Source organism: Mchenga conophoros, linkage group LG15 (genome assembly GCF_057382185.1).
Source record: "Mchenga conophoros isolate Kocher_MC1m ecotype Shallow Benthic linkage group LG15, M_conophoros_male_GT1.1, whole genome shotgun sequence".
In the NCBI taxonomy this organism is placed as follows: Eukaryota; Metazoa; Chordata; class Actinopteri; order Cichliformes; family Cichlidae; genus Mchenga; species Mchenga conophoros.
Window position 1 is genome coordinate 25,621,464 of NC_140540.1, and position 26,226 is coordinate 25,647,689.

Sequence of the window (26,226 nt, forward strand, 5' to 3'; positions counted from 1 at the left end):
GCTGTCAGGACTTCTCTCATTTTCCTTTTTAACCAGAGCTTCCCAGCGATACCCTAAACAAGGCCTCCTCTGTGTCAGGGATCTCTCAAACAACGCTCGCTGCCTGCTAATGTTGGAAGCACCTTATTAGTTGCTGCACTGAACATCTACTTAGCTGGCTCCGGCCTGCACCAGGACAAGCTGCCAAAGGCTGGAAAACAAGCTCATTAAAACCGCAGAACTGCTCTCTGTCTGCGTTCTTTGAGAGTGCAGCCGACAATGAAACACACTCAGGACAGGTTTTATGTTTCTTTTTACTTTTGGAGAACCCCTGAAAGGAGCTTTCAGGGGTTCTCCGAACTCATGTTGGTCTGTTTGTGGTCCTCTAACTGTAAACTCATACAGAGAGGATGATAATCACCACTCTTTGATTGCCAGCCAGAATGTTTCCAGTAACTGTTTCTTATCTAAGGAGTGTTATTTGAAGGTCCACCCACAGATGGAAAAAAAAACAAAAAAACGAACTCTGTTGCTTAATTCTTGTATTCGTTGACCTTGTTTTTATGGAAATTCTGACTCACTTTGGCACATTGTTGTGCATTAGAAGTCTTCACAGAGCTTGTTTTTCTCTCTGCAGGCAATAATGTAATAAATAACTTTATTACAGAATCCATCACTTTTATGTTGTTTGCACATATATTTGTTTGTCCAGATGGTTTTGTCTTCTTCTGTTTGCACACAGAAATCGGAAACAGGAAAAAGTCTGAACTATCCTAAAGTTATACCTTATGGCTTCCTGCAGCTTACAACAACTTGGCAGTTCACGGTCCGTAGAGACTGGAAACTAGCCAGTTTGTAGCTGAGGTTTGAACTCCTAACACAGATCAACTGAAACTAGCTGGGTTTGAAAGAGAGCAAGGTAGCTTGTTTCAGTGTGAAACAGACCAAGCAAGCCTTTCATTACAGTTCAGCTAAAGCAGAAGTGAAAATATGTGAAGCTGAGCTGGGATGAAGCAGCAAAAAGTTCTGATGAGCAGATGAGCTCCTTGGTGTTTGCAGAGAAGACGACTGGCAGTGTGATATCAATAAATATCTCTTTATTAGTGCATTAATGTACATCGGAATGCAGAGATGGTCTCAGAGCCTTTGGAAATATTCTGACAGTATTGCACATTCCAGCATGGAGTTCGGTTCCTCGTCCGGGTCACACGATGAACGCCTCCTTCGCCCCCTGCTGAGGAGGAAACAGAAAACACCTGTGAGGTCACATTCGAGTGTTTGAGAGAACGAGGCCCGCCCGATCTGTGACAATCTAAAATATCACCCTAAACTATCACAGCATTCAGGGTTAGGACCGAGGTCGGCATGACGAAGAAGTGTGTTATTGTGGAAAGCATGAAAGCACAGTTGTGTCATGTGCTCACGGAAAACTAGCTGGGGTGTGGATGTCCACATGGACCCTCACGCTAACTCTCTGATGATGAAATTTACTGGCTTGAGGAGATTTGGAGGAGGTAGCTGGGGAGAGGGAGGTGTGGGCGTGTGAGCTGCATGTGAGCTGTGGTTTCTCACAGAGAGAAAGTTCCAGGCTCTCGGCTGCATCTGAATCCAGCTGACCTAACTCTGCCTATGTTACTAGCTTTAAAGACGCTTTACAACAAAGAAGGAAGAAGAACAACAACAACAACAAAAATCAGGGCTGATGGAAGCATTTCGTTTTTCGTTTCACTTGCTTGGGACATGGAGGAAAGATGCTAACTAAACGTAGCATTAACTGAAGAGCTGCTTCAGGTGAAACCAGCCTGAATCCCTTATCACCTGGTTTCCCGTCACAGCTGCAGTGAAAGGAGATGCATTTCTCTGCTCACAATGTGAAATTAGTCTGGCTTTAAAGTAAAATGAACAGTTATGAGAAGCTGATTTTAGAAGCAACAAAATCAATGTTTGGGGGATGAAAAACAAAATAAAGCCTGATCGTGACACAATAAATCATCCATTAATTTTCTTTGATTTATCCAGGTCTGGGCAGCCTAAGCAGAGAAGCCCAGATCTCCCTGTCCCCGGGCACCTCCTCCAGTTTATTTGGGGAAACACTAAGGCATTCCCAGGACAGCCCAAGAGATATAATCTCTCCAGCATGTCCTGATGGGATGTGCCTGGAAAACCTCATCTAGGAAACCCCGAGAGGCATCCTTGTCAGATGCCCAAACCACTCTCAAATGACTGAACTCCTTACCCTCTCTCTAATGCCTGATCTGATCTCCTGCAGGAAATCTTTCTAAAGGTACGAGATCGCCTACTTAAGTAGAGAGATCCTTGGCGCTACTGATGCTCACAATGGTGCATTATGTGCTAGTTGCTATGTGTTTGTGTCCCAGTGTCAGCCGACTGAAACATAACATGTTGGGCATTTTTTCCCTCCTGCATCCTCGCTCTTTGTTGTGGTCAGGTTTCTATGGAAGCGGACAACAGTTTATACCAGTTTCCTCCACATGTATCTGCAACATCCTGGTTCCTTTGGTCACTACTCACTCCTTTTATCTCAATCATCATGTTTTAATAACGATAAGTCAAATTAAAATTCAGTTTAATGCATAGGCTTTGCTATCTGTAGATTTTCTCTGCTTATTCACACTCAGCTGCAGAAATCTGCAGCCTCAGTTTGACTATCACGACATTGATTCATCAGAACAAATCCAATTAGATATTGATTCGAGCATCATAAACTGCTAAATGAGCACTAAGCACTTAGTGTAGATGCCAACAGGAGCCTCCACAGCTGTAGCCAGCAGCACTAATGGTTAGCAGACTCACTGAGAATCTGAGCTGCTTACAACAGTTTATTTCCTGTCTAAGCAACAAATCTGCTCACTAACACACAAAATAAGTCCAGCATTCCCTAAGTATCCATTAAATGCCTTCAAATGTATTTCCATCACTATGTGGATGACAGGATAAAAAAAATGCAGTTAAAGATTGCACAATGAGGATCTGCTGTTAAAACTGTATTTTCAAGATGCACAGATGTCTGTCGGTGAAGGTCAAACAGACCTTTTTGCTTTTGCAGACCACGTGCACTTAAATGTGCAGTAAAACATCTGTTTTGACCAGGAAAAAAAAACTCATGTTTGGAAATGCACACGTGCACATACAGTGAACTCCTGAACAGGTCTTTTCCTGCCTGATATATTCTGAGAATGGCGTCTTATCTTAACTTCCAGCTCATCCTGTTTTATTTCTTTACATTCCCCACTGTCAGCTGTTTACCTTGCTGAGTTCAGGAAAAAGCTCCAGCACGGCGATGTCCAGCAGGACGTACGTCATCTGAGGAAGAGAAATGATCAGGCCAGTTAGAGTCAGAGGGGAAACGTTAATCTCCTCTGACTGTTCATTGTGCCAGTAAGACAAAGTGAAAGTGTGTGTGTGTGTGTGTGTGTGTGTGTGTGTGCGCGCGCGCTTTATAAAAGAACACTTCCAGTGGGGGGGGGGGGGAAAGAAAAAAAAGGCACCTGACTTCAATAACCTCGTGTTTTCTGTTTTCACTGTGTGTGCATGTGTCTGCACTTATGTGCAAACAAACTACACAATGCAGCAGAGCTCGCAAGCAAACATGTAGAAGAACTCATCTGTTTAACAGATATAGAAAAATCCAACATGAATGCACAGAAATTTGCATTGCTGCGGTGGTCGTTTAACACATGTTTACAGCATTTACACTGGAAGAAAAGTGTGATTAACTGAAGCTCAGATTCAGGACCGCTCACAGGAACTTAAAAACTTTCGTGGACTGACAGGGAATTAAGGGAAACATTCACATGTAAGTGAAAAAGCTGGGACCAGTAAACATGTAAATCAGGACAGCTGTGAGCACAGCCTACACAGGCTGCAGGTCTGCAGTGATTCTGTCTTTTGCAGCTTTGTATAAAATCAAGTCAATCTGAATAAACTTCCCACCCCACTCATTTAGAACCAGCTGATTTACAGTAACAGTGACAAGTTGAATTAATCCATGTAAGATTTTACCTTTGTACTATGAATATTTTCAGTTACAGCCCCTCTAAGTTACTTGAGTGGGTCCAAACGTGGCGTTTGCCAACATTTCTGAGTATAAGAGCCAGCGACACAAAGTATATTTTCTAACACAGTGGTTTTAAACACTTCCTGTTAGTTAGTGTCTTTAAATTCTTCTCTGATAGGATGAAGGTCTGCTTGCATCAGAGTAATCAAGCTATCAAACAATTTCTGCACTTTTCTACAAAGTGAAAGCGCTTAGTGCAAGGCGTCATGCATAGGGAAGGGTATCGTTTAAGTTTTATCCGATACCGGTGCCAAATCAGTACTTTTGAAACGATGCTTAAAGAATGGAGAACACAAACTTTGGACCCACCCTGATGCTAATGGAAAAATGCACCCTAACATTACATTACACATCACCGTTGAACCTGCCTGAACATACAGGAAGCTCTCGTAAATGCTGAGCTGAACCGTGGATTAGGAGAACGACTGTTTACCTGCTTGTTGAGCAACGGCTGCTGAAAACTGTCAAACAGCAGCTGGATACCTTCATACTTCGACTCCTCGCCGATGCACTTCACCACAAAGTCTGAAATCGAAGCACATCGTCCAGCTTTATTAAGCCATGAGTATGTGAAGCATGCAGATTTATTGAGTTTGACCCGAAACCTGTTAAAAACACACAGCAAAGACCAGGACTGTTTGTCTATAAGATCAGAGTAGAAGAGTTGGAGGACAGTCGGCAGAGACACTCTTCAAACTTCCAAGCCCTTTGTGACTGTGTGTTTTATGAAGTGCTAGGCTAATACAAGTTATTCATATTATTACACTGGAAACTCTTGTCTGAGCAGAGCAACCTGGAACTGCAGTCCAGAACTTTAGATGTAAGAAACAAAATACTCAAATTGATAACAGGAAGGAGATAAAGTGGCGCTCTCGTTTCCAGGTTGTAGTTAAAGCAGCTACGTTCTGTGCAGGAATCCAGCTGTAAGAAAACCTCTGTGTCTTTAAAAGCAGATGAATCTCTTCCGTACCGTGAATGACAAAAGGAAAAGCATCACGGACAATGCCAGTGTTTAAACTGGGACTTTAGATCCAGTATGACTGGCAAACTGGGAGGTGAGAACACCTCAAAGGTCTTGTGGTTTCATTTCCACTTTTACTTTTAAAGTCACAGATCAAAAGAAACTGCCTGCACGCTCACAGCTAACTAAATGTTATTACCCCCTTTAAATCAGATTTGTGACGTGTTTAAAACAGGCTCTGAGATGTTCACTGGCACTTTAGAAGAGTCGGATTTTAACACGGATACAGTAACATACTTTATTATCTTTATTGATGTTCTGATATGATAGGGTATACTGCGATGTTGTGCTGATATGCACAGCCATTATTAATTATAATGTCTCCGAGTGAGCAGATAAACTTTGAGCACAGCTTCGGGTCAGAGTTTTGAAGCTGGAAGTTCAGGATGTGACGTCATAAACCGGCGTGGCCTGGTCTGCAGAGACAGCCTCACTGAATACTTCAACGTGAAACATACCAGGAGATGATTATTGATTATTAATGATTACTGTGACTGAACTAAAACCCGACCTGGCAGGTACTTCATCATCTCCTCGAACGTCTGCTTGGCTCTGGCTTGTTTGGCCTCTGCTGTTCGTTCCTCGCTGTTTTCACAGAAGACGGCATCTGCAGAAATGAACAGGAACAAATCACAGAGTTAATGTTTCCTCCTTTGTTTTTGGAAACTGAAACATCTGCACAGAAGCAGAGATTTTCTGTAGGGTCACACAAGATGAATCATCTTCAAAAACAAGTTTTTTTGTCCAATTAAAAGGTGCTTCGTTCTCTGCATCAACACATCGCTGCTGATCACGTGTGCTGAGTGCTCCGATTTCACCTCAGCTGAAGATTTGTTAAGAAGTTCAGTGGCATCAACCGAACGCACTGCCTAGAGGCAGTGGGTTTGGTGAGGAATTGACAATTCCCAGAAATTCAATTTCCTGGCAGGAATGTAATGATGGCAGCATGCTGGAAGCTGTCTGGGCACACCTGAGGAGATGGGAGATCTGCCAAACCTAAATCAGATGCAGCTTCTGAGATTTATGTGCAGTTATAACCTTCTCTCTGATTAGCCTTTTGAGCCCTTTGCAGGATGAGGAAGGATAAAAGGAATCATTCTGGAATAAAAAAAAAACAACCCTTTGATGTACTAACTGCAGGTTTATATTGCTGACAGGATTCAGATCTGCATTTTTATGATTTGAACGTTAATAAAATACTCAGACTCTCTTTTCTTTCCGGTTCACTCACTGTTGACTCAAATCCTGAGCTCGATAAGTTTAACTCCTACCAGCTCAGATCAAGGAACAGCTATCGTGGTGATGCAGGAGCTTAAAATGATGCTCAGGTTGAGTCGTGAGGCTTTTTTTTGTGTAACATTTAAAAAGCAAGAAAAGACCTTTCCACATACTGACGCTTCTTTTGGGGTCATAAACAATCCGAACACCTTGGAAATCATCTTAAAAGCAGCGATACTGAAGCCGGAAATAAGAAAAGACTTCATCGGTGCGGGTGGCGTCCTACCTCGGAGCTGAGTGATGAGGGAGACCACGCGGTGCTCCTGAAGGATCTGCTCCAGTTTCAACTGCATGTACTGATCCATGTAGGCTTCGAATGTGCTCTTCAACAAGATCCTCCCAGCAGACAGAATGTGATGCAGCCAGTCCGGCATGCGAAACACCACCCGGCCTGCGAGTTCAAACACCAAGACGGATACAGACAGTCAGGCCCGAATCAGTTCAAGAAACACAGATCGAAACATCTCAGAGGCTTTAGGTGACCAATCTAAAGTCTTCTAATCATAACAGGTCTGCGCGTTCAAAGCAAAATCTCTGCTTAAAGAAACGAAAGTAAAAAGAGCTTCGGTGGGACAAGTTAGCACGATGGCTGCTTTCTAAGCTAAACTGTGGGTCTGTGATTAATGGAAGTGTCTTCATCCCTGCTTTGATTATCAGTACAACGTGTATCATGTTACCATTAAAGGCCACAGTATCTGCTGCAGGAGGAGTGAAACGTAGAAAGGAAATCATTGGATGCTTTCCTGCAGTAATTTTTCCCTCAAATGTTCTGACTGCAGGAAATTCCAGCTTCCAGCATGCGATTTGGTCCCGTCATCGTCGTGTTTCTGACTTCGATTACTTACACGGACACTGTGACAGAGGCTGTACAGACTTCCTGTAAAGCTGTGATCTTGCCTTTAGAGGCTGCTAACGGCTCCTCGGGCTCACTCACCGACATACATCATGTAGTCGTACATGCCGTCCACAGTGAACGTCTCTGCGAAGAAGTTGGGGTTGTGCTTCCTCTCCGACAGGTTGCCGTTGTTCTTGAACAGGTTGCTAACGAGCTGCAGGACAACGAGCACATACCGTTACCTCGTAACGATTAAAATGCTCGACGTAATTTAAAACACGAAGAAATATTGAAAAAACAAGGCTAAGCTACAGACGAGTACATGCAGAGGATCTTTAGTTCATAACACACAGGAGACAAAGTCTTGAACAATCAGGCCCCATCTTATCCTAGTGACCCCACAATACCGTGTTACTTTCATAGAGCATATACTTCAAAATAGAATGGGACACAGAACCTTCAGTTTTCAGGCTCCCATCTTGGATTCAGGAGACACAATCTGTACTTTTGAGATTAGGATTAAACTTTCCTTTTCACCGGTTGCGGCAAGTGGCCGCCCCTCCCTGAGCCTGGTTCTGCTGGAGGTTTCTTCCTGTTAAAAGGGAGTTTTTCCTTCCCACTGTCGCCAAAGTCCTTGCTCATGGGGGGTCCTATGATTGTTGGGATTTTCTCCATATGTACTATTGTAGGGTCTACCTTACAATAAGACCTTGAGGTGACTGTTGTTGTGATTTGGTGCTGTATAAAAAAAACTGAATTGACTGATTATATCTTCTTTTCTTTGAACCAGGCTTCTACAAGTATTCATGACTAAATGCCACTGAGGCTCAGACATGGCGTTAAAGCTTCCATATGCATTTATAGGACAGATGTTTATTACCTTCTTGTTCCCCGCTGTGGGGCTGATGATGGTCAGCTCGGGCCGGCTCGGTTTGGGTTTGGGAGACTCGCATGAGTTGACGAAGGACTGAAGGAACCGCTCCAGGTTCTGTCCTCTCTGCAAAACACACGTCAGCGAGTTTCACAACATGTGCAACATATCTGCAGAAAGTCTATTATAGCTTATCACCTACTATCATTAAAGCTGCTGATATTGAGATTGTGGAGTGTTTACAAGTATTTAGGGATTTTTCTAAACCGTAAACTGTGTTTTGAACCTCATGCTGATGCCACTAAGTTCACCAAACACTGTTCTTTTTACGGAAAATGAGATCTTTTATCTGAAATGTTGTCCTTATTTTACAGGAGTTTTATTGAACCTGTTATTTCTTTCTGTATCACTGCCTGGTTCGGTAACATGACTCTGAAGAACAAGAATCAGTTGGGACTTTTGGTGAAAACTGCCAGCAAATTCTCAGGGAGTTGGCAAGACAGAGTTTTGGCCGTTTATAACAAGTATGTGAGGAAGGTTCATTCTATTGTTAATTGTTTTAAGCATCCACTTCACAATGACTTTGACTTGCTTCCCTCTGGCCGTCAGTGCAGGAGCACTGATGAATAGGATGTTTGTCGTATCGGTTCCTGAAATTCTTCTCACGATTTTCTCAACACAAATTTTTATTTTTATTTTATTTTTTTTAACTGAAACAGTTGTTTTACTTGAAGATATTTCCCACTCATTTGCTCGAGATTCATTACATATTCATTTATTATTCATGTATGGTGGGACACAGCAAAATTTGTGGGTCACAGAAAAAAGAAAAAGTTCAAGCACTGCCCCCAGGTCAGACTTTTTAAGCTTACAGCTATATACACTGCCAACCAAGACAACCATAACCAAAATACATCTCCGTCCTTGAATGTACAAGAAAGCTCTACTCTGTGGGTAAATTCCACCTTAAATGAAAAAACCAGGGCAACAACATCAGGAACAGGAAACGATTAGATGTATTTTTAGACATCGTTTTTCTTCGAGACCCTGTGAATTTGTCCTAGAGGTCGGGTCAGCTGCATGACACCAGATGTCATTGATTACAGACTCTGTTTGTGGGGTTTGGCATGTTTCCGGCTGTTTCTGTATATCTGTGTGTATATTCCCAATGCTTGTGACTGCCTGCGACTCTAGAGGTTAGACAAAACGAATCGTGAGTAATTTTGCTTTCTGGTTTTGGCTCACAGTGAAATTCTGGGTCTGCAGAGGGAAATATCAGCTTACCAATAAGACGTGGCTTTTAAAGGTGGGACACAGAGAAGCTGCACTTTCACACGCTTCTAAAATCACTCCAGATAACGGGAGACGTTTGCTTCATTAACTGAGATAATGCCTTCGCAAAGTCAAAAGAAAAACAGAGAAGATCCCCGGCTCAGGAAGAGATACTCACCTCCTTTATCAGCTTTCCAGGAACAGACTTGAAGATTTTTCCTGTAGAAAAAAAACAAAACACTTTAGTCACAAACCGAACACAGAAAGATGGCGGCAGCGAGCGCTGAATGAAAAATTATGATATTTGCTCCCATAGTAACATTAACTGCTTTATACAGATTACAATGCAGAAGCACTGATGTTAACAGTGCACAAATTCAATTAATACAAAAGCATGACACGGCCACTGACACCAATGCTATTTACTTATTTCATCACTTTCTTAAGTCAGTCTGAGTTTTATACAAATGTTTCACAATAAAATTATTTTAAAAGAAAAAAGTAATAATGAGAGATTTTAATTTGCAAAAGAAAATGTTGAGTAAAGACAGACATGATGGCATCACTGTCTGATTATTAATCACACGAAGTAGAAAAAGGTCAGGCGTGTTCACTGTGAGTAAAAGTCAGTGAGTACAAGCTGATTAAAGCCCATTTACCAGTAAACCAGCAGCTACCGCCAGCTTTCAAGGTAGAGTGCTTTGTTACTTCATGCAAGAGATGACTTCAGTCATGGCGTTGAGCCATCCATCCACAATGTCAGTTTGAATTTGAACCAGAGTAACCGACAGTGACTGTCTTATTTCTTTAGTGGGAGAAGATGAACTCTCTTAGACTGCACGTGTGCAAGACATGCAGCACAAAGTCTTCATTTTGACTTCATACTCATGCTGCTTTGCAACATTAAATAATGGAGCAGCTTCCTCCGAAGGGTGGCTGGCCTCTCCCTTAGAGATAGGGTGAGAAGTTCGGCCATCCGGGAGGGGCTCAGAGTAGAGCAGCTGCTGCTCCACATCGAAAGGAGCCAGCTGAGGTGGTTCGGGCATCTGACAAGGATGCCCCCTGGGCGCCTCCTGGGTGAGGTGTTCCAAGCATGTCCCACCGGGAGGAGGCCCCGGGGCAGACCCAGGACACGCTGGAGAGATTATATCTCTCGGCTGGCCTGGGAACGCCTTGGTATTCCCCAGGATAAGCTGGAGGAGGTGGCTGGGGAGAGGGAGGTCTGCTTAGGCTGCTGCCCCCGCGACCCGGCCCCGGACAAAGCGGATGAAGATGGATGTTAGCTACCATTCTCAGATTGCAGTTTCTGGCGGTGGTCGTTCTGCTCTGCAGCTGTGGCGAGATCAATGTAGTGACACATGGACCAGGTCTCCACCGGCTACAGGTGAGCTAAAAGCACCCTTTATTAGCGCAGCTACTCTGAAATAGTCACATAAAAAAAACCCCCAAAAAAAACAGAGGGCATGTGTGATGCGTTGGTTACGTACCCAGGTTGACATCGGGCAGCATCCTGTCCAGGAACTGATGCTCCACAAGAGGAGACAGGAAGTCGAACAGCAGCTGGCTGTTGCTGAGCTCCGGATGCTGTAGGAGAGCCTGCGCACAAACACAAAGAGCCAAGAGTCAGACTGATGCTCACCTCTCAAATAAAGACTTACAGAAAAATACAACAAGTCATCAGGCCAAGCAGCGGTGGATAGACTAACTGATAACTTTACTGCTTCTCTTAGGTTTGTTTTTCTGGGGGCGAGATGCTTTATAGACTAAGAGAACCTGCATATGGAATAAAGAGTCTACAGCAGCCGTACTTCATTAGCTTCTTTAATGCTCCTCAAACTTCCAATACCTGCAAATATTTCTCAAATTCTTCCCTTTTAGATAGGAGGAACTCATAGTTCTTTGGTCCGATGATTCTTTTGGATGGAAGCTGTGCATCTTCAAATGGGCCTGAGAACAAAGTCAAGCGGGGGGAAAACGGGGTAAAATACCAACAGCTGAAATATAACACGGTCATTTGATAAAGTGAGGTAGGTACATAGACTGTATACGAAGAAAGGACATAGCCAGCCTGTGGTTTGTGGAATCCTTTAACATTAAAACCAGATGCAAGAGCCATCACAGAGTCTCCATCTGTTGGCCATTACAAAGAACTTCACTTTCCACTTTTACCTTTCAGCCCTTTTTCAGCAGAGTCCATCTCTTATATACAGTCTCTGGTTTTGTAAACACTGTATTACCGTGGAATTCGGTGAGTTTTGACTCCAGGACGTAGAACTCCATGTACTTCCTTTGCACCAACCACTTGTCTGCTTCGTGATCAGCTAAAGTAGACGAGAGCAAAAGCCATTACATCATCTGACTGATGAGTCACTGAGTCTGGGCTACCTCACAGGACTATTTCTGATTATATAATAAACAAATGTCTGCTCTGAGCAAATAAAACCTCATTAAAGGTTATTTTCCTACAAACATCTTCAGGTTCGTCTGTGCAGGAAGAACCTGAACCTTCCTCTCCGCTTGCTCACCGTTCTTTTTGTCGTTGCGCTCGACGTGGATGGAGAAGACTAGGATCCGCTCCTTCTTGATGTCGTCGTCGTAGAAGTCGATGTAGGGGATGGTGATACTCCAGGCCAGAAGGTTCCTCTGGGGTTCAGGTGGGATGGCCGGCTCGTCGGGGGAGTCGTCTTCCATCACAACTGTGGCCTCCTCCACCTTCAGGACGGACAGAGGAGACTCACAACTAAGACATCGAGCACCGATGTGGAAAAACCATCGATCTATATTTAAACGCCGCTGCACTCACCATATCGTCGTCGACGTCATTCATGGCGCTGGACGGCAGTAAGGCGCCCTCCATGGTCGTGCTCTTAAACACGCCTTTGATTTTACTGCCAATTCCTCTGATACCGAACGACTCCCCTCTTTTGGACGTGTTTCTAAAGATAACAGAATATTTCATCTCGTTTCTCTGGACTCCATTTACTGCAGGACAAATTCACACGGAGGATTTCTCTGTGCGCTAGGACGTGTAAGTAAAATGTAATCAGAATACAATGATCTGCAAATCATGTCAAACTCGTATGAAGTTAAGTACAAAAGAGCACTTTGCTGAATCACCGTTCCGTTAACAGCACTCTGTCTGCGCTTGGAAACTTGATAAACACTCTTTAGACTCAACAGCTCAGTTTGCTTTCATAGCACTCCAGATGTTTTCATATCTGGACTCAAACTTAAATCATCATAAACTTCCCGCGGTCTCGCTCTCCTTTACTTCTCTAAAGCGTCTTCATACACGATCATCTTAGTAATTAACTTCTTCTTTTAACCATTACACGATTTTTCCAGCCTGTGCCAGAATTTTTTTTAAAGATATGTCATTAGATTTTGGGTTTGTATCTTTTTTATGTAACACAGGTTTGAAATGACTTGCAGAGGAGTGCATTCTTTTTTCATCATTATATTATCATTATTATTGACAGTTCTTTGCCCTCAATTCTTTGGAAACGTGTTGTGTGGTGCACAAGTCATGCAGCAGGCATGAACTAAGAAAGGAAGCCAGCATCAGCATGTCTGTACTTCTTCCTCAAGAATTTTGTATTTAGTAGGACATCTGGGGAAAATCTGTTTGCCTTTCTAGCACTAAACGCACGACTGCTGAGTCCTGAATCAAGAACAGTGACTAAAAACGAAAAATCAGTGTCAGGCAAAAATGCAAATGCGATGCAAAGACTCAGTGCTGCTCATCCGACCACAAGGAGAAATTCTAATGACTCTCCAGCATCTTTATTCCATCTTCTCAAGCAGGAAGTTAAAATCGCTGAGCGAGCATCACGCAAACAAATCTGCGGTCAGCAGTGCTCTATCCGCATGCATCGTACCGTGTGCTGTTTGCAGGCAGTTTCAGTGCAGACGAGCAACATGCTGCTCGAGTGCTTACCTGGTCTCGTCCCAGCTGAAGCTTCTGGAATAAGAAGCGCATCTAAAGACGGGCGTTTGGACAAAAGACAACCTCAAAGAAATAAACATGAGCACAGTGAGCTGCTCTGATTGTGTGCTGCCTCACAGTGAAAGGTTTACGGTGGTCACTGCGAACACAACGCTCAAAATGAGGAGGAACAAACCAAATTACTCGGACGTGTTTGTGTTTATGCACGTGTTGACAAATTTGTGTTTTCAGAATAAATGCTTCCCCCCCACCCCCTTTCATTGTTACTTTTTTTTTTAAAATTTTAAACACCTATCAAAATAAACACGTGAAGTTTAGTGCAAATCACAAACCTGCTGACTTTCGAGCTCCTCGCTGGAGACTCCACCCCCTTCAGCAGGTGTCTGAAGTACTGCACGGAGAAGAGAAAAAGGTACATAAGTAGTGACTAATATGAGATTCTGAAAGTCCTGAGAAATGTACGATGGAGTGTGATCAAGATATTTCAGAGAAAAGGAGAAGAGCAGTCAAATTTAAATCGGGTACGTTTTTGGACAAATTGGTGAAAAAGAATCTGTAAATAATCCTGTAAAAAAGTATTTTAAGTGTAACAAATAGAAGTCAGATCAACTTCCTCTTCATTTATATAACTTACAGCTTCGTGTATATATAGCTATTACCTCAACACTGTTAATGAATAAGAAATTAAACTCACTAACGGCTCCAGAATTCTATTCTTGGACTCTAGAGTAACTTTGCATGATTCACAGTTCAGAATAATCTTTATGTGTCACACACTGGACCTTGGATGCAGAGCCTTAGTTAATATGATAAAAAACTTTTTAGGTCCCTGTGTTTGAGCTGATTCTTCTGATTTCTCCTGATTGGCTGCCCCTCACAAACGTAACGTCAACCATATTAGGGATATCGGCTCTTAAGCTGAGAGTATGGAGGAGGCTGGGCTTTTGGCTCAGGTTAACCCGTGCACCTATGACAAAGTGGAACAAACAAGGCAGCTAGCAGCTGAAGCACAAACTGGTGACCTTGTGATGTTGTGCTTTGATGTGCTGCGTTTGTGTGGGTCAGTCTGGTTGCAGAGGTCTTACCTCATCGCTGTGACAGAATATGGGCGTGAAGACTCTTTCCAGTAGAGACAGGACATGCTCGTACGCCTCAAACAGGCAGCACATCTGCTGCAGCTTCACCACCTCAGTGTACGGACCTTTGGCGACTGACAGAGAACACGAGCTGATGTCACTGCGTGCTTCCGCTTACTGAGTTACAGAGCTTAGAGAACATGCTATATACATAGGTAACACAGGCACGTCAAACACCATCGTAACAGTCATGTTTCACAGTTTCTATGAACTGAATAATAATTTAGTAGTTTTTGGTGACCTTTTCTTTTTCTTTTTTTTTTTTTTTAGGTCAAATCAGTGACAGTTTGTTACTGGATTTAAAAAAAAAAAAAAAAAAAAAACTTGTGTAGAATTGGACATTAATCGCTTCCAAAACACTCTGTATCAAGAAATTTGATGGAATTTGAAGAATATTTCATAAGAAAATTCACAATTAAATTTTCAGAAATGTGAATGAAATCGTTCACAATCTGCCGCTTGCAGTTACAGAGCATCATACAACACAGCTCGTCTCTGAGCTTTCACATTTAGCTTCAGGTCAGGTGACAGGTGTTAAAGCCTAAAGGCGAGGTAACGATCATGCAAACAGCAACTCTCACCGTTCCTTATCTCTTCTACGATGAACGGGTCGAAGCTGATCTTGTCGATGCTCTCCTCGAGGCAGTACGTCTCGTACATGTGCACCACCTCGCCGTGCAAATGCAGCAGCTCAGAGTCGCTCAGTTCCGGACGAAGGATCTTATCGTTAAGCTCCTCTGGGGGAAAAAAAGTTTTATATAGTCAGTCCGACACATTTATATAACAGGCTCCAACAGGGACCTCACTGCATGTCTTAGAACTCATAATAATGATAAAAAAAAAACAAAAAAACTTTATTAATCAAGTTACAAACTGCTTGACAGAGAAACATTTTCATGCTTGCTGCATGTAAGTGGAGCAAAACTGTTTACAGGATGAGCTGTATGAGGAGATCAAATGTATGGACTCCTACCGACGGCGAGGCAGAACTGCAGCACATGCACGGCTCCTTCCTGCTTCAGGAAGTTCATGAAACGAAAGAGGAGATCCTGCTGCTCCCTGATCTCTTTCAGCTCCAGCTTCAGCACCTGTAGCACCACACAGGGAGGGTCAGACAAGCTTCAAAAATAAATCTGCGCCACATTCACACTGTGTGGAAACTGATCAGAAAATTTTTATTTTTTTTATAAATCACTACATGTTTATACAACTTATAAATAACACCTTACACCAGCCTCCAGACCTCAAATTAGACCCTCGATTATTATTCAGGCTAAGAACAAAAGGGGATCATGTTTTAGGGATCAACGTTGTGGCTATTTACCATATAAGGTTTATTATTATTGTTATTAGAAACACCAGTTCAGTAAATGTATATACACTTGAATTTACTTATTACATTTATGAAGTTGGGAAAGCGCTGTTTAAGTTGACTTAAATTGCTTTAAATAGAAACAATTCCCAGCTCTATCAGGAGAAGTGTGATCAGACCTTCATTCTTAGTTTGAGCTGCTGAAGTCACAGCAGTCTGGAGGAAAAGCTTTTCTCCTGCCCTGTCGCACTCTGAGGTACTTACAGACGGCTTCTGGCTTCTGATTTGATGCGTTTCTTCGTATTTCTGTAAAAATGGAACCAGTGGAGACGGAGGCTCTGTGGCTGGCTCCGGCTGGACAGGACAGATTCAAAGAGGCCATTAATTCAGAACACTTGACTACAATTAAATTAATTGATTTGAGTATAAACGAGTGAAAAAAAAAAAAAAAAAAAAAAAGACTCTTCATCTTTAATGTGTTTGTTTTCCATGCTGGACACATTGTATGTTATAGGTCCACTGTGCAGGATTTAGATCACCTACTGGCTGGACTCAGGTCTGATGTTTAGAGCTTTGTTCATAACGGTAAACCTCAACGCGGAGCTTATAAAGGAGCTGACAGGCTGAAGTGAAAGGTTTTGGTTTCAAATCCGGGGACCAGGAGGCATACAGTGCTGCCAGGGCCAACCTGAGAAGAGGCATCAAGACTGCCAAGCAGCAGCACAGGAGGCGTATCGAGGCCAGGTTTGAGAACAACACAAACCCAAGGCAGGTCTGGGAGGGCATCAGGGCTATCACGGACTACAAAAGGAGAACACCATCACCCTCAGCCGACAGTTCTACTCTGGCTGAGGATTTAAATCTCTTTTATGCCCGTTTTGATAGGGAGAACACCGACCCTGTCCTGTCCCCTCTCCCCTCAACCGACCCTGCTCCAGTCCTGAGCACTCATGAGCTGAGGCGTGTGTTCCGGAGCACTAACACCAGGAAGGCGGCCGGGCCAGATGGAGTGCTGGGACGGGTGCTAAAAGACGGTGCTGCGGAACTGGCGGATGTCTTCACCTCTATATATATATAACACCTCGTTGTCCTGTTCACTGGTACCATCCTGTTTCAAAGCAGCAACCATCGTTCCCATCCCAAAACAGTCAAATGTCACAGGTCTGAACGATTTCAGACCTGTGGCACTCACCCCCATTCCCGCCAAATGCCTGGAGAGACTGGTCATCAAACACATCAGAGCTGCTTTTCCACCATCCCTGGACTCGTACCAGTTTGCATACAGGGAGAACCGGTCAACCGAGGATGCGATCGCCATAGTGCTGCACACATTACTGGAGCACCTGGAACACAGGAACACCTATGCACAGCTCCTCTTTGTAGACTACAGCTCGGCTTTTAATACCATCCGGCCATATAAACTCCGTCCCAAACTCCACCAACTGGGACTTAACTCCTCTCTGTGCAACTGGATTGTGGACTTCCTCACTAACCGTAGACAGAGTGTCAGAGTGGGTAAGAACACCTCTTCCACCCTTGTGGTCAACACCGGTGCCCCTCAGGGGTGTGTTCTGAGCCCTCTGCTATACACTCTCTTCACCCATGACTGTATTTCCTCCTGCGCGTCCAATCTCATTGTTAAGTTTGCAGATGACACCACAGTGCTCGGACTTATATCCAACAACGATGAGACAAACTACAGGACAGAGGTGCAACAACTAGAGTCATGGTGCCACGACAATAACTTGGTCTTAAACACCAAAAAGACCAAGGAGATCATTGTAGATTTCCGGAGGAAGGGTCATAACAACCATCTGCCTCTCTTCATCGGCAGTGAGGCGGTGGAGAGGGTGAGCAGTTTTAAATTCTTGGGGGTAACTGTGACCAAGGACCTGTCCTGGGGCAACCATATCACCTCAGTTGCACGGAAAGCCCAACAGCGCCTCTACTACCTGAGGAGACTGCGGAGCGCACACATTCCCAGATCTCTGATGTTGAACTTCTACAACTGTGCCATCAGCAGCGTTCTGACGTATGGATTTCTAGTGTGGTTCCCCAGCTGCACCAAGGCCGATCAGCAAGCACTCCAGCGGGTGGTGAAAGAAGCTGGCAGAATTATTGGAATAAGTCTGCCAGAGATTAGTAATATCTTCCCCACTCGCTGTCTGAGACGGGTGCACAGTATTGTGCGGGACCAACATCACCCTGCGCGCCACCTTTTCCACCTGCTGCCCTCAGGGAGAAGGTACAGGTCTATACAGGCCAGAACATCCAGACTGGCCAACAGCCTGTATCCACAGGCTGTGAGGCTCCTGAACTCTCTGCCCCCCTCTCACGGACAATAACCATATCCAACTTCTTAATAGCACTGAACTTACTTGTCATGTTCTCATGTTGTTGCTAATGATTGTCTTATTGCACTGGAGTCACACTGGGTTAAATATTTACACTTGGGTTTTAAGCGGTATTTATTATTTTCTTCATTATTTTATTTACGGGTTGTACGGAAGCCCCAAATGCAATTTCATTGTTCTCTGACAATGACAATAAATAAATAAATACTAAATACTAAATACTAATTCAGCTGGAGATAACTGGATTAAAATGAGCCTCCTGAATCTACACTGTGACACGGTCTCTCATAGCAATGTCGGCTCTCCTCCACACTTGACCTTTAAATTTTGTGGGGCGCAGATAAAAGGAAGGCGGTTCACTTACTGGAGTATCATCAACAAATAGAAGCACCATGAGGTTCACTGTATCCTGAAAAGGAGGAGAAACAGGACATGATGTAAAAAAAGTTTTATACTGTCACAGCGTTTCATCATCACATTAGGATTCATATTGTATAAAACATTTATAATTTCACCAATTTAACAGATAATCTTGATTAATTTTGTTTTAATTTAATATATTTTTATGTGATTGAGAAAATGCAGTTCAACAGTTCAAAACACTGAACTGATTTGGGGATTTTACATACACATATTTGTTTTGTTTTTTTTAAATCAAACTCTGATGCACCAAAGATACAGACCAACGCGATCATGTGGCTACTTACAGGGTCGGCCATGAAGTCCATGGTTGGTAGGATGACGGATCCAGCCATCACCTCCCGCAGCAGCAGAGCCAGAGACCTGCACCACATGAAGCAAAAACCAAAGCTCAGAAATTTATCAGAAACTCTGCCTGAGACTCCCGCGATGCATTAAAGTCGTATAAGAACACCTAACGAGGCAAGAGAGAAGGTTTATGGTTTTTTAGATCCAACCGACTTGGAACTTGATGGACAGATTAGAACATTTGAAGGTATCTGAGAAGAAACCAACTGCAAACCAACTTCAGATAAGTGGAAGAAATCAATGGATGGCTGGAAACTGGACTGAAAATCTCCTGTTCAGAGTTTGAGAGCTACAATGGAAATCTAAGAGAAAGAACAGAAATCGTCTCTGTACGGCGGAACGATGAAGGTGTGAAAATATCAAAAAGTCTCAGATGCAGAAAAACACTTCATTCGGTCGTCTCTGTACCTGCAGTCTGTGGCTTTGGGAGGCATGACATAGGGAAACAGCATCTCCGTGAGCTTCCTCAGGTACAGCAGCTCGTCTCTCCGGCTGTGCAGAGCGACGTGGAGGTCGGCGCCATATTCGTCCAGAGCCGCCTGCTGCAGGCCGTCTACAGTCTTCACTACAAACAGACATAAATATTAGGGTGCAACCCTGCACCGAGTGAACCCCACGCCACACAACCACAGCCAGCATGCTTCCCACAGACGACTGAATATAACACGCATATTAGAAATGAAGCACGAGCGGACACGTGCATACCTCTTTGGTGGGCTTTTGCAATAATTTCAATGTGCTTCATCGCAGCTTTCATCACTTTGTCTGCAAACACAGCAGGGATATCAATCTGCCAACAGTGAGAAACACACAAAAAGTAACGATTAACACAAAAATCATCAAAAATAGGCACCAGACACGGCGGGTGGCAATCATTAAAAACAGCACTGCATCCGATCCGTTTGAGATTTGGAACATGTTTCTGAACGGAAATCTGAGTAATCCAGTTGATTTAATTTCACTGCAGCAAACAGAAAACTGACAGTCGGCTCCAGGAGAGTTCACTGACACTTCCAACAAAATAGAGCCAAACAAGCTTTGTTACTAAATATATTATTAATTATTATCTTTATTATCATTATTATTATGTAGCATTTTACTATATAGATTATTTTTTTCCTGTCTTTCAGCTCGGCTATAATCAAATAAACTTCACACGTTACCTGTAATTGGATAAGTAATTAAAACAAAGCTGATTAGTTTAAGGCCCGAGGAATTACAGCGAGGAATTATACTTCTGTTTATTTCTAAAAATCAACCACATAAACAATGTCATAAAAACTTGTGGCTTTGGAAACACATTGAAGGTTTTTTTTAATATTATTTCATACTATTTATAAACTGGATTTCACTCTAAACCAGCTGCTGATCTCATTTTCAGTGGAGCAAATCTGTAATCCTCACAGTTTGTTTTGTGAGAAAGAACATCACCTTCTGAGCTCGGCGGACAAGCACCGACGCGAAGAAGCGAAAAGTCATCCTCAGTTCATCCAAACACGCCTCGTCATCTGTGATGTCTCTGAAACCAGAGGCGGCAGTTTAAAAAAAAAAAAGAAACACAAACGTCTTTACCAGTACATGGGTAAAAACATGCTTTGAGCTGTCCTCCTACCTGTACCAGGGGTACACAAAGTTCTCAAGGACTAACTCGAACACCTGCGAGGGGGGGGCAGTAGAGAGGTCAGAGAGGACCACATAATCACATCTGGATGTTTCACTTAAGCACATGTCCAGCTGTTGAGCTGAGGTACCTCTGCTACTGAGGCGTCCACCTTTGAATGAACCTTCAGGTCCAACCATGGCTGATAGTTTTCTAGGAGCAGTGTCGGCCTGCAGTTAATGAAAGAAAGTCAGTCAGGTTTATGATTGATTGTTTCGTCTGTTTGCAGGATTTTTACAAAAAGACTGATGGAGCTGCACGAATCTTTGCTCAGTTGTGGGGATTGTTCTGATCTTTGAAGTTGATCTGGTGGGGGAGGTGTGGGATGCCAGATCAGGCGCCTCCTTCCAGCCCTCCTCTCTGCTCTCTCCTATCTTGTCTCTTTTGTCTAAATTCTCTCTATCACCTTTTCTATTCCTTTGAAGAAGTCAGGCTCCATAAATATTAAGGAGGTAAATATTACTTCTCAGTTGCAGTGAATTGATAGAAGAAAATAAATTGTAGAAAACTAAACAGAAGAAAGTAGAAGAGAAATAACAATTTAACATAAACCAGTGACACACCCCGGGGCCTGATCAACCCTGGCAGGGCCTTCTTAGATGAGGGTGTCTAGTGATAATGGCAAAAACACCCGATGAATCCAAGGTCCACTACTGATCGAGATGATTTTAATATGATCATCTCGATCGGATCTCTTAATCCCTAAACCTAAACAAGGAAGGAAAAAAATGGTAGAATAGCTTGGGATAAAAGAGCGAAACACCCTGTGAAGTTGAGGCACACAACGATGTGTCCCGCTGGTTAACTTTCTGGGATGCCTTTCCTCATAACAGCCGTCCCTCAAGACTTTCTTACGGAAATAGGAAAAAAGAAAACATAAATAGGAAAAAAAAACTGATTTCCAAAAGCACAAGGGATATGTTTCTGGGGAGACAATAACCTGACGGACCAGTTGCAGGAACCAAAATATGCTAAGAATTGCGCTGGGAGACACTTAAAAGAAGTGGAGGATCTATCGATTTTGTGAGGAGAGAAAAGATGAGAGGTAAGTGTGTCAGCCTGACTATTAGCCTAAAAATCCATCATCATTATTATACGAATCATGATAAAACACACCTATCATATTTTGGGTTCCTGCAACTGGTCCGTCGGGTTATTGTCTCCCCAGAAACACTTCCCTTGTGTTTTTTCCTATTTCTGTTTTGTTTTTTCTATTTCTGTTGTGTTTTGTGTGCTTTTGCAGCATTTTTCTTATTGCTGGTGTTTTCTTAAGTGGCATTCCGTTTGGCCTCTCAGGGTCACCGTACTTTCTCCATTTGAAGCAATGCACTATCAGGGATTGTAACATCTAGTCCTTTTACTGAATCTGTCAGGACAAGCAAGGCATGCAGTGGCTGCCTTGTCAGATCTAAAAATAGGCATAAATTAAAATGTACCAAAGTAAAGCAACCTCTCTCCTTTCATCTCAGACAGCGCTGTCATAAAACTCCTCACCTGTTGATTAACAAATGCATCCAGGCTTTAAATCGCTGCCATCTTGTGGCAGCAGTCAGCAATTGTTGTTGAAAGCTTCTTAAAAATCGCATAGAATTTGTTTAAAGGGCGTGTCCATCTCCCATCAACAATCACTGGAGCTGGGCAAGCGGAGAGGCCAGAAGCCTGTTTCTGGCGGTTTGCACATGCATTGTGGAAAAATCTGACAGCAGTAAACCGATAAGAGACCAGCGTGCGTGACAAGGTGTCAGTGGCTGTACTTTCACTGCTCTGAGTGTAGTCACGGCCAGCAATCCATAACAGTAGTTATAACTTACAATTCTTCAGCCAGGAAGGAGTGCAGAAAGGTGAACATATCCATGTAGAGCCCAGACAGGCGGCACAAACTGTATGTTAATATCTAATCAAAATGTATTTAGTTAAATTGGTACATAAATAAATTGCAGAGGAATTGAGGTACAGTTATCATCTGGCTTATTCTGAGGTTTGAAAAATGATGGTTATCTTCTCAGTTTAACCAGTCAGTGTCAAGCCCCACACAGGAATTTACAAGTGGAGGTTTTCATGTTGTGAATGCATTTAAAGATGTTGCCAGATTTTTAAAAATAACAATAACAATAGTTGAGAACTATTACCTCTTCTCTGCAGTTTGATTTACTTTGAAACATCTCAGAGCTCAGCCATCTCTGCGAAGCTCTCGAAAAAATCCACAAATAAAGTTTGATTATTTGATCGTGAAGTGCGTTTCCTTGATTAAGACCAAATCTTTTCTGCTGTTAACCAATCAGCCGACAGTACTGTTAATCTTTCAGACTAACACCGTCTGTTAAACATTTTCTAGTCTGAACATGTGGGGTCAGAGGTCAGGTGAACGTACCGGTGACGCTTGCATTTGACCTTCCCGCACACGGCACAGCTGTGACCCAGAGGAAACAGTTCCTGCTCCCGTTGCTGTGCAAAGGAAGAGAAACATCAGTCAGTAAGGATGTACACTTCATCACAGAAAACCTGTCTGTGTGCAGAAATCATCATTCAGTCAGAGCCTCTCAGGTAAAGGTGTGTGCCTCACTCTGCTCCTGGGCTTCGCGGTGAACAGGACGCTGGGAAGGAGAGTCTCTGGTCTGAGGGAGCAGTAGAAAGTGGCAAAACCAGCCAGGAGCGACCAGAACACCATCAGGATGTGAATATACCTGCAGGGAGAGCATTACACAGACTCTCCATGTGAATGAGGAGATGAACTAGGGCACCACCTAGCCACCTGAGCTACAGCCACCCCTGTAGCTCAGGTGGCAGAGCAGGTCAGCCACTAACCTGAAGGTCAGCGGTTCGATCCCAGGCTGCCTCCTGGCGGCATGCCAAATGTCCTTAGGCAAGATACTAACCCCATTAATTTAGAACAAACATCTGAGGCAGAGTAGCTCCACCCATCTGCTGTTCAAACCTTCTGTTTATGAGGGGACAGCCAATCAGAACAAAGCTGGCTTAAAAGTGGAGCTTAAACAGCTTGTTTTAGATACACCTTGAACCAAGGGGCTGCATTAAGGCCCAGTATAAGACAGACTCATACAAAACTATTTCATTAGAGTCCAAGAATAAAAAGACAGCTGAGTTCAAGCTGAAAGTGGGAGAGTTGAAGATGTTAACATTTTCTATGGGAGTGACCAGGATGGAAATGGAAAGAATATAAATGAGTCGATCAGAGGTACAGCTCAGAGCTGCCAGGCAGGTGGAAAAGAACTAGACCTCAGAGGAGATTCATGGATGTAATGAAGGAGTACAGGCAGAGGGTTGACAGAGGAGGATGCTGGGATAGGGTGAGATGGAGGCAGATGGTCCACTGTGACGACCTCTAAAGAAGATTTGTACCCAACAGGGGTTTTACTAGTTTACAGTGGACCTTTGAGGGGGACGCTGTACACCTAAGCATGACTGGACTGCATTTAGTTTAGGCAAAGAGTGTATGTTACCTGGCTTTGCCGATGCCTGTGCACTTCCCATTTTACTTTTTGGTCATTTCTAAGAAAAACTTAAGCAAATTAAATCTGATTTTTCTTTGGAGGAAACCCATAACCAAAAAAGGCAGATACACAGGAAAGACCTGCCTAATAAACTGCCACCTGTGGTGTTTGAGGAAATTTCAAGTGTTAAGATTTTGTGAAATAAAGTATGCCGAATTTGCCTTTGGCACCTCTTTGTTTGTTCTGTGACTTCTGTTGTACAGATATATGTCGGGGAGGTGCTCTGACAGAGAACAAAGCTTAAAAACTAAATATTCTCAGGCAGGTTCTGCCCTGCGCCTGCTCCTTGGTCTACTGACTGACCAGGTGCAGGTCACAGTGCTACACACGAACCGCCTGACACTTTGCACGTCGGTGAATCTTCCAGGTGAATGGGGTCATGTGAGCTCACCTGTTGAGCACCACCGTTAGCGCGAGCATAGACACCAGGACGAAGCAGGTGAGCGGATACTGACGGCCGGCTTCCCGCAGGACGTGCACTTTAAGCCGCCGCTTCACGTCCTCCACACACGTTAGTATTCCCGCCATCCGGTCAGAGCAGCGGCAGCTCGGACATGACCAGAAACAGCCGGGCACGGCTCGGGCCTGATCCGGACTTTCTCCCGCACAGCTTGACAGTACACGGCTGACCCTCCGGGTGTCGCGGGCATTAGCCTGAACGTAGCGCTTAGCGTCAGAGCCGTGACTCTAACAGCCACAAAACAGGCTCCGTGGCACGAGCCGAGGCTGCTGCGCACTCTGCTCCCGAACAAAATCCACTCTCTTCACTTTATAAAGTTTTCACTTCGTGGTTTCAGAATAATTTCCGACGTCTGACACACTTCCTCAACAGATGGAAAGAGTTGTAATCGCACCGCGAGTTGCCAGGTCTATGGAAAAACGTAAAAATTATCGGCACCCGCCTCTTTAAAGGCTCTCTGATGGGCGCATGACCAGCAGATAAACACGTTTCAAGCACAGTCAGCTGAAGCTGAGGGTGGGATTTTTCCACTTGATACGTCAGTAAACAGGGATTACTATTTATTTTATTTACGTGTGTACAAAGAAGTGTCCTTTAAAGTGTAAACAATAAAGAAATATCAGATTCATCTAGTTACTTTGATTTTAGGACAGTCGGAATTTTATTTTTTGATATTAGCATTACTTATCTTTTTTTTTTTAAGTTTAAATGTCAAAATTAGATAATAATACTAATAGAATATACTGATTAAGTCAGTTATATGCCAAGAAACAAAATTATTGTATATTTATTTTCTATTGAAACACTGGACTCCCAGTATTGCTTATAAATCAGTTAAACATCGAGCTGTGAATTACTTTGGGTCACGTGATTTAATCTGTATATTAGCTGAATAAAAAAAATGATTTGATTATCTTTCTTGAGTAAAGCATTTTACTGTAACTGTATGAAACCGTAACTTCTTCAGCAGACATGGCAACCCTTGACCCAAGCAACGCCACTTCCGGTAAGGCGGTTTGTTTTGATAAGTTGGGGGTTGATCATTAGAAAGCGAGTTTCTGTTCTTTAACTAGTAAATAATCTGAGATCAGGCTTTTCATAACAAGTTTATTGTGCGATAATTTAATGCTCAGGGGGACAGGACATTCTCATTTCTGATGTGATTTAAATTGGATATTCAAAACTGTTTGGGTATCTACAGCAGGGGCGGATCTAGAAGGGTGGCATGGGGTGGCAAGTGCCACCCTAAAATGATCCCTTGCCACCCCAAGTGCCACCCCAGTTTTGCATATGACAGTGCTGTTTATTAAAATAAGATAGCATTAACAGTTTGAGCGTAGTTACAGTCAACAGTGAATATAAATGCTAAAATTGAAAATATTGCATAGTGTTACCCCCCCTCCACCATTAACAAATGGTTCAGCCCATAGCAGGATCGGGTGTTGTGCCAAAAAGTGATTGTCTGCCAAAAACTGATTTCCAATGTTTCTGTGTATTTTTTATGTGTGATATCTTTACGTATATTCGTAAATAGACTTCGGTGAACAGGGTTTACAAAGGGGTTATATAGAGAATTAAAAAATTATCCATTTTTCAAGTATCTTTACAACTCTGTGTTATTGTACTTACATTATAACCACTTAAAATATTTTTACAGAACTATTGTAATATTTGCTGCCATTTCTGCTGTGCTCTTGGCCAACTTACTCTTACAAAAGACATTTTAATGTTAATGAGATTTTTT

The 26,226-nt window shown here is 43.1% G+C and overlaps 1 protein-coding gene across 5 annotated transcripts; it reads right to left on the reverse strand.

The window, feature by feature from the left end:
• Positions 1 to 1,056: 1,056 nt before the first annotated feature.
• Positions 1,057 to 24,928, reverse strand: LOC146558472 (sorting nexin-14-like). 5 transcript variants are annotated; one of them, XM_085246474.1, is made up of 29 exons: positions 24,414 to 24,928; positions 23,074 to 23,194; positions 22,882 to 22,955; positions 20,602 to 20,680; positions 20,463 to 20,506; positions 20,282 to 20,369; positions 19,556 to 19,640; positions 19,259 to 19,415; positions 18,790 to 18,865; positions 18,447 to 18,491; positions 15,993 to 16,082; positions 15,390 to 15,504; positions 14,998 to 15,153; positions 14,366 to 14,490; positions 13,613 to 13,671; positions 13,272 to 13,343; positions 12,138 to 12,270; positions 11,860 to 12,046; positions 11,572 to 11,655; positions 11,181 to 11,281; positions 10,822 to 10,930; positions 9,513 to 9,553; positions 8,072 to 8,188; positions 7,291 to 7,405; positions 6,583 to 6,747; positions 5,590 to 5,685; positions 4,491 to 4,582; positions 3,247 to 3,303; positions 1,057 to 1,210 (listed from the first exon to the last, which is right to left on the reverse strand). In XM_085246474.1, the coding sequence occupies exons 1-29, from the start codon at positions 24,548 to 24,550 to the stop codon at positions 1,184 to 1,186; spliced, it is 2,847 nt and encodes a 948-aa protein (XP_085102600.1). In that variant the 5' UTR covers positions 24,551 to 24,928; the 3' UTR covers positions 1,057 to 1,183. The 5 variants fall into 5 exon arrangements, with proteins under 5 accessions (XP_085102600.1, XP_085102599.1, XP_085102602.1 ...); XM_085246473.1 differs by having other exon boundaries at positions 1,057 to 1,213; XM_085246476.1 differs by having other exon boundaries at positions 1,057 to 1,213; positions 13,272 to 13,295; positions 24,414 to 24,927.
• Positions 24,929 to 26,226: the final 1,298 nt, after the last annotated feature.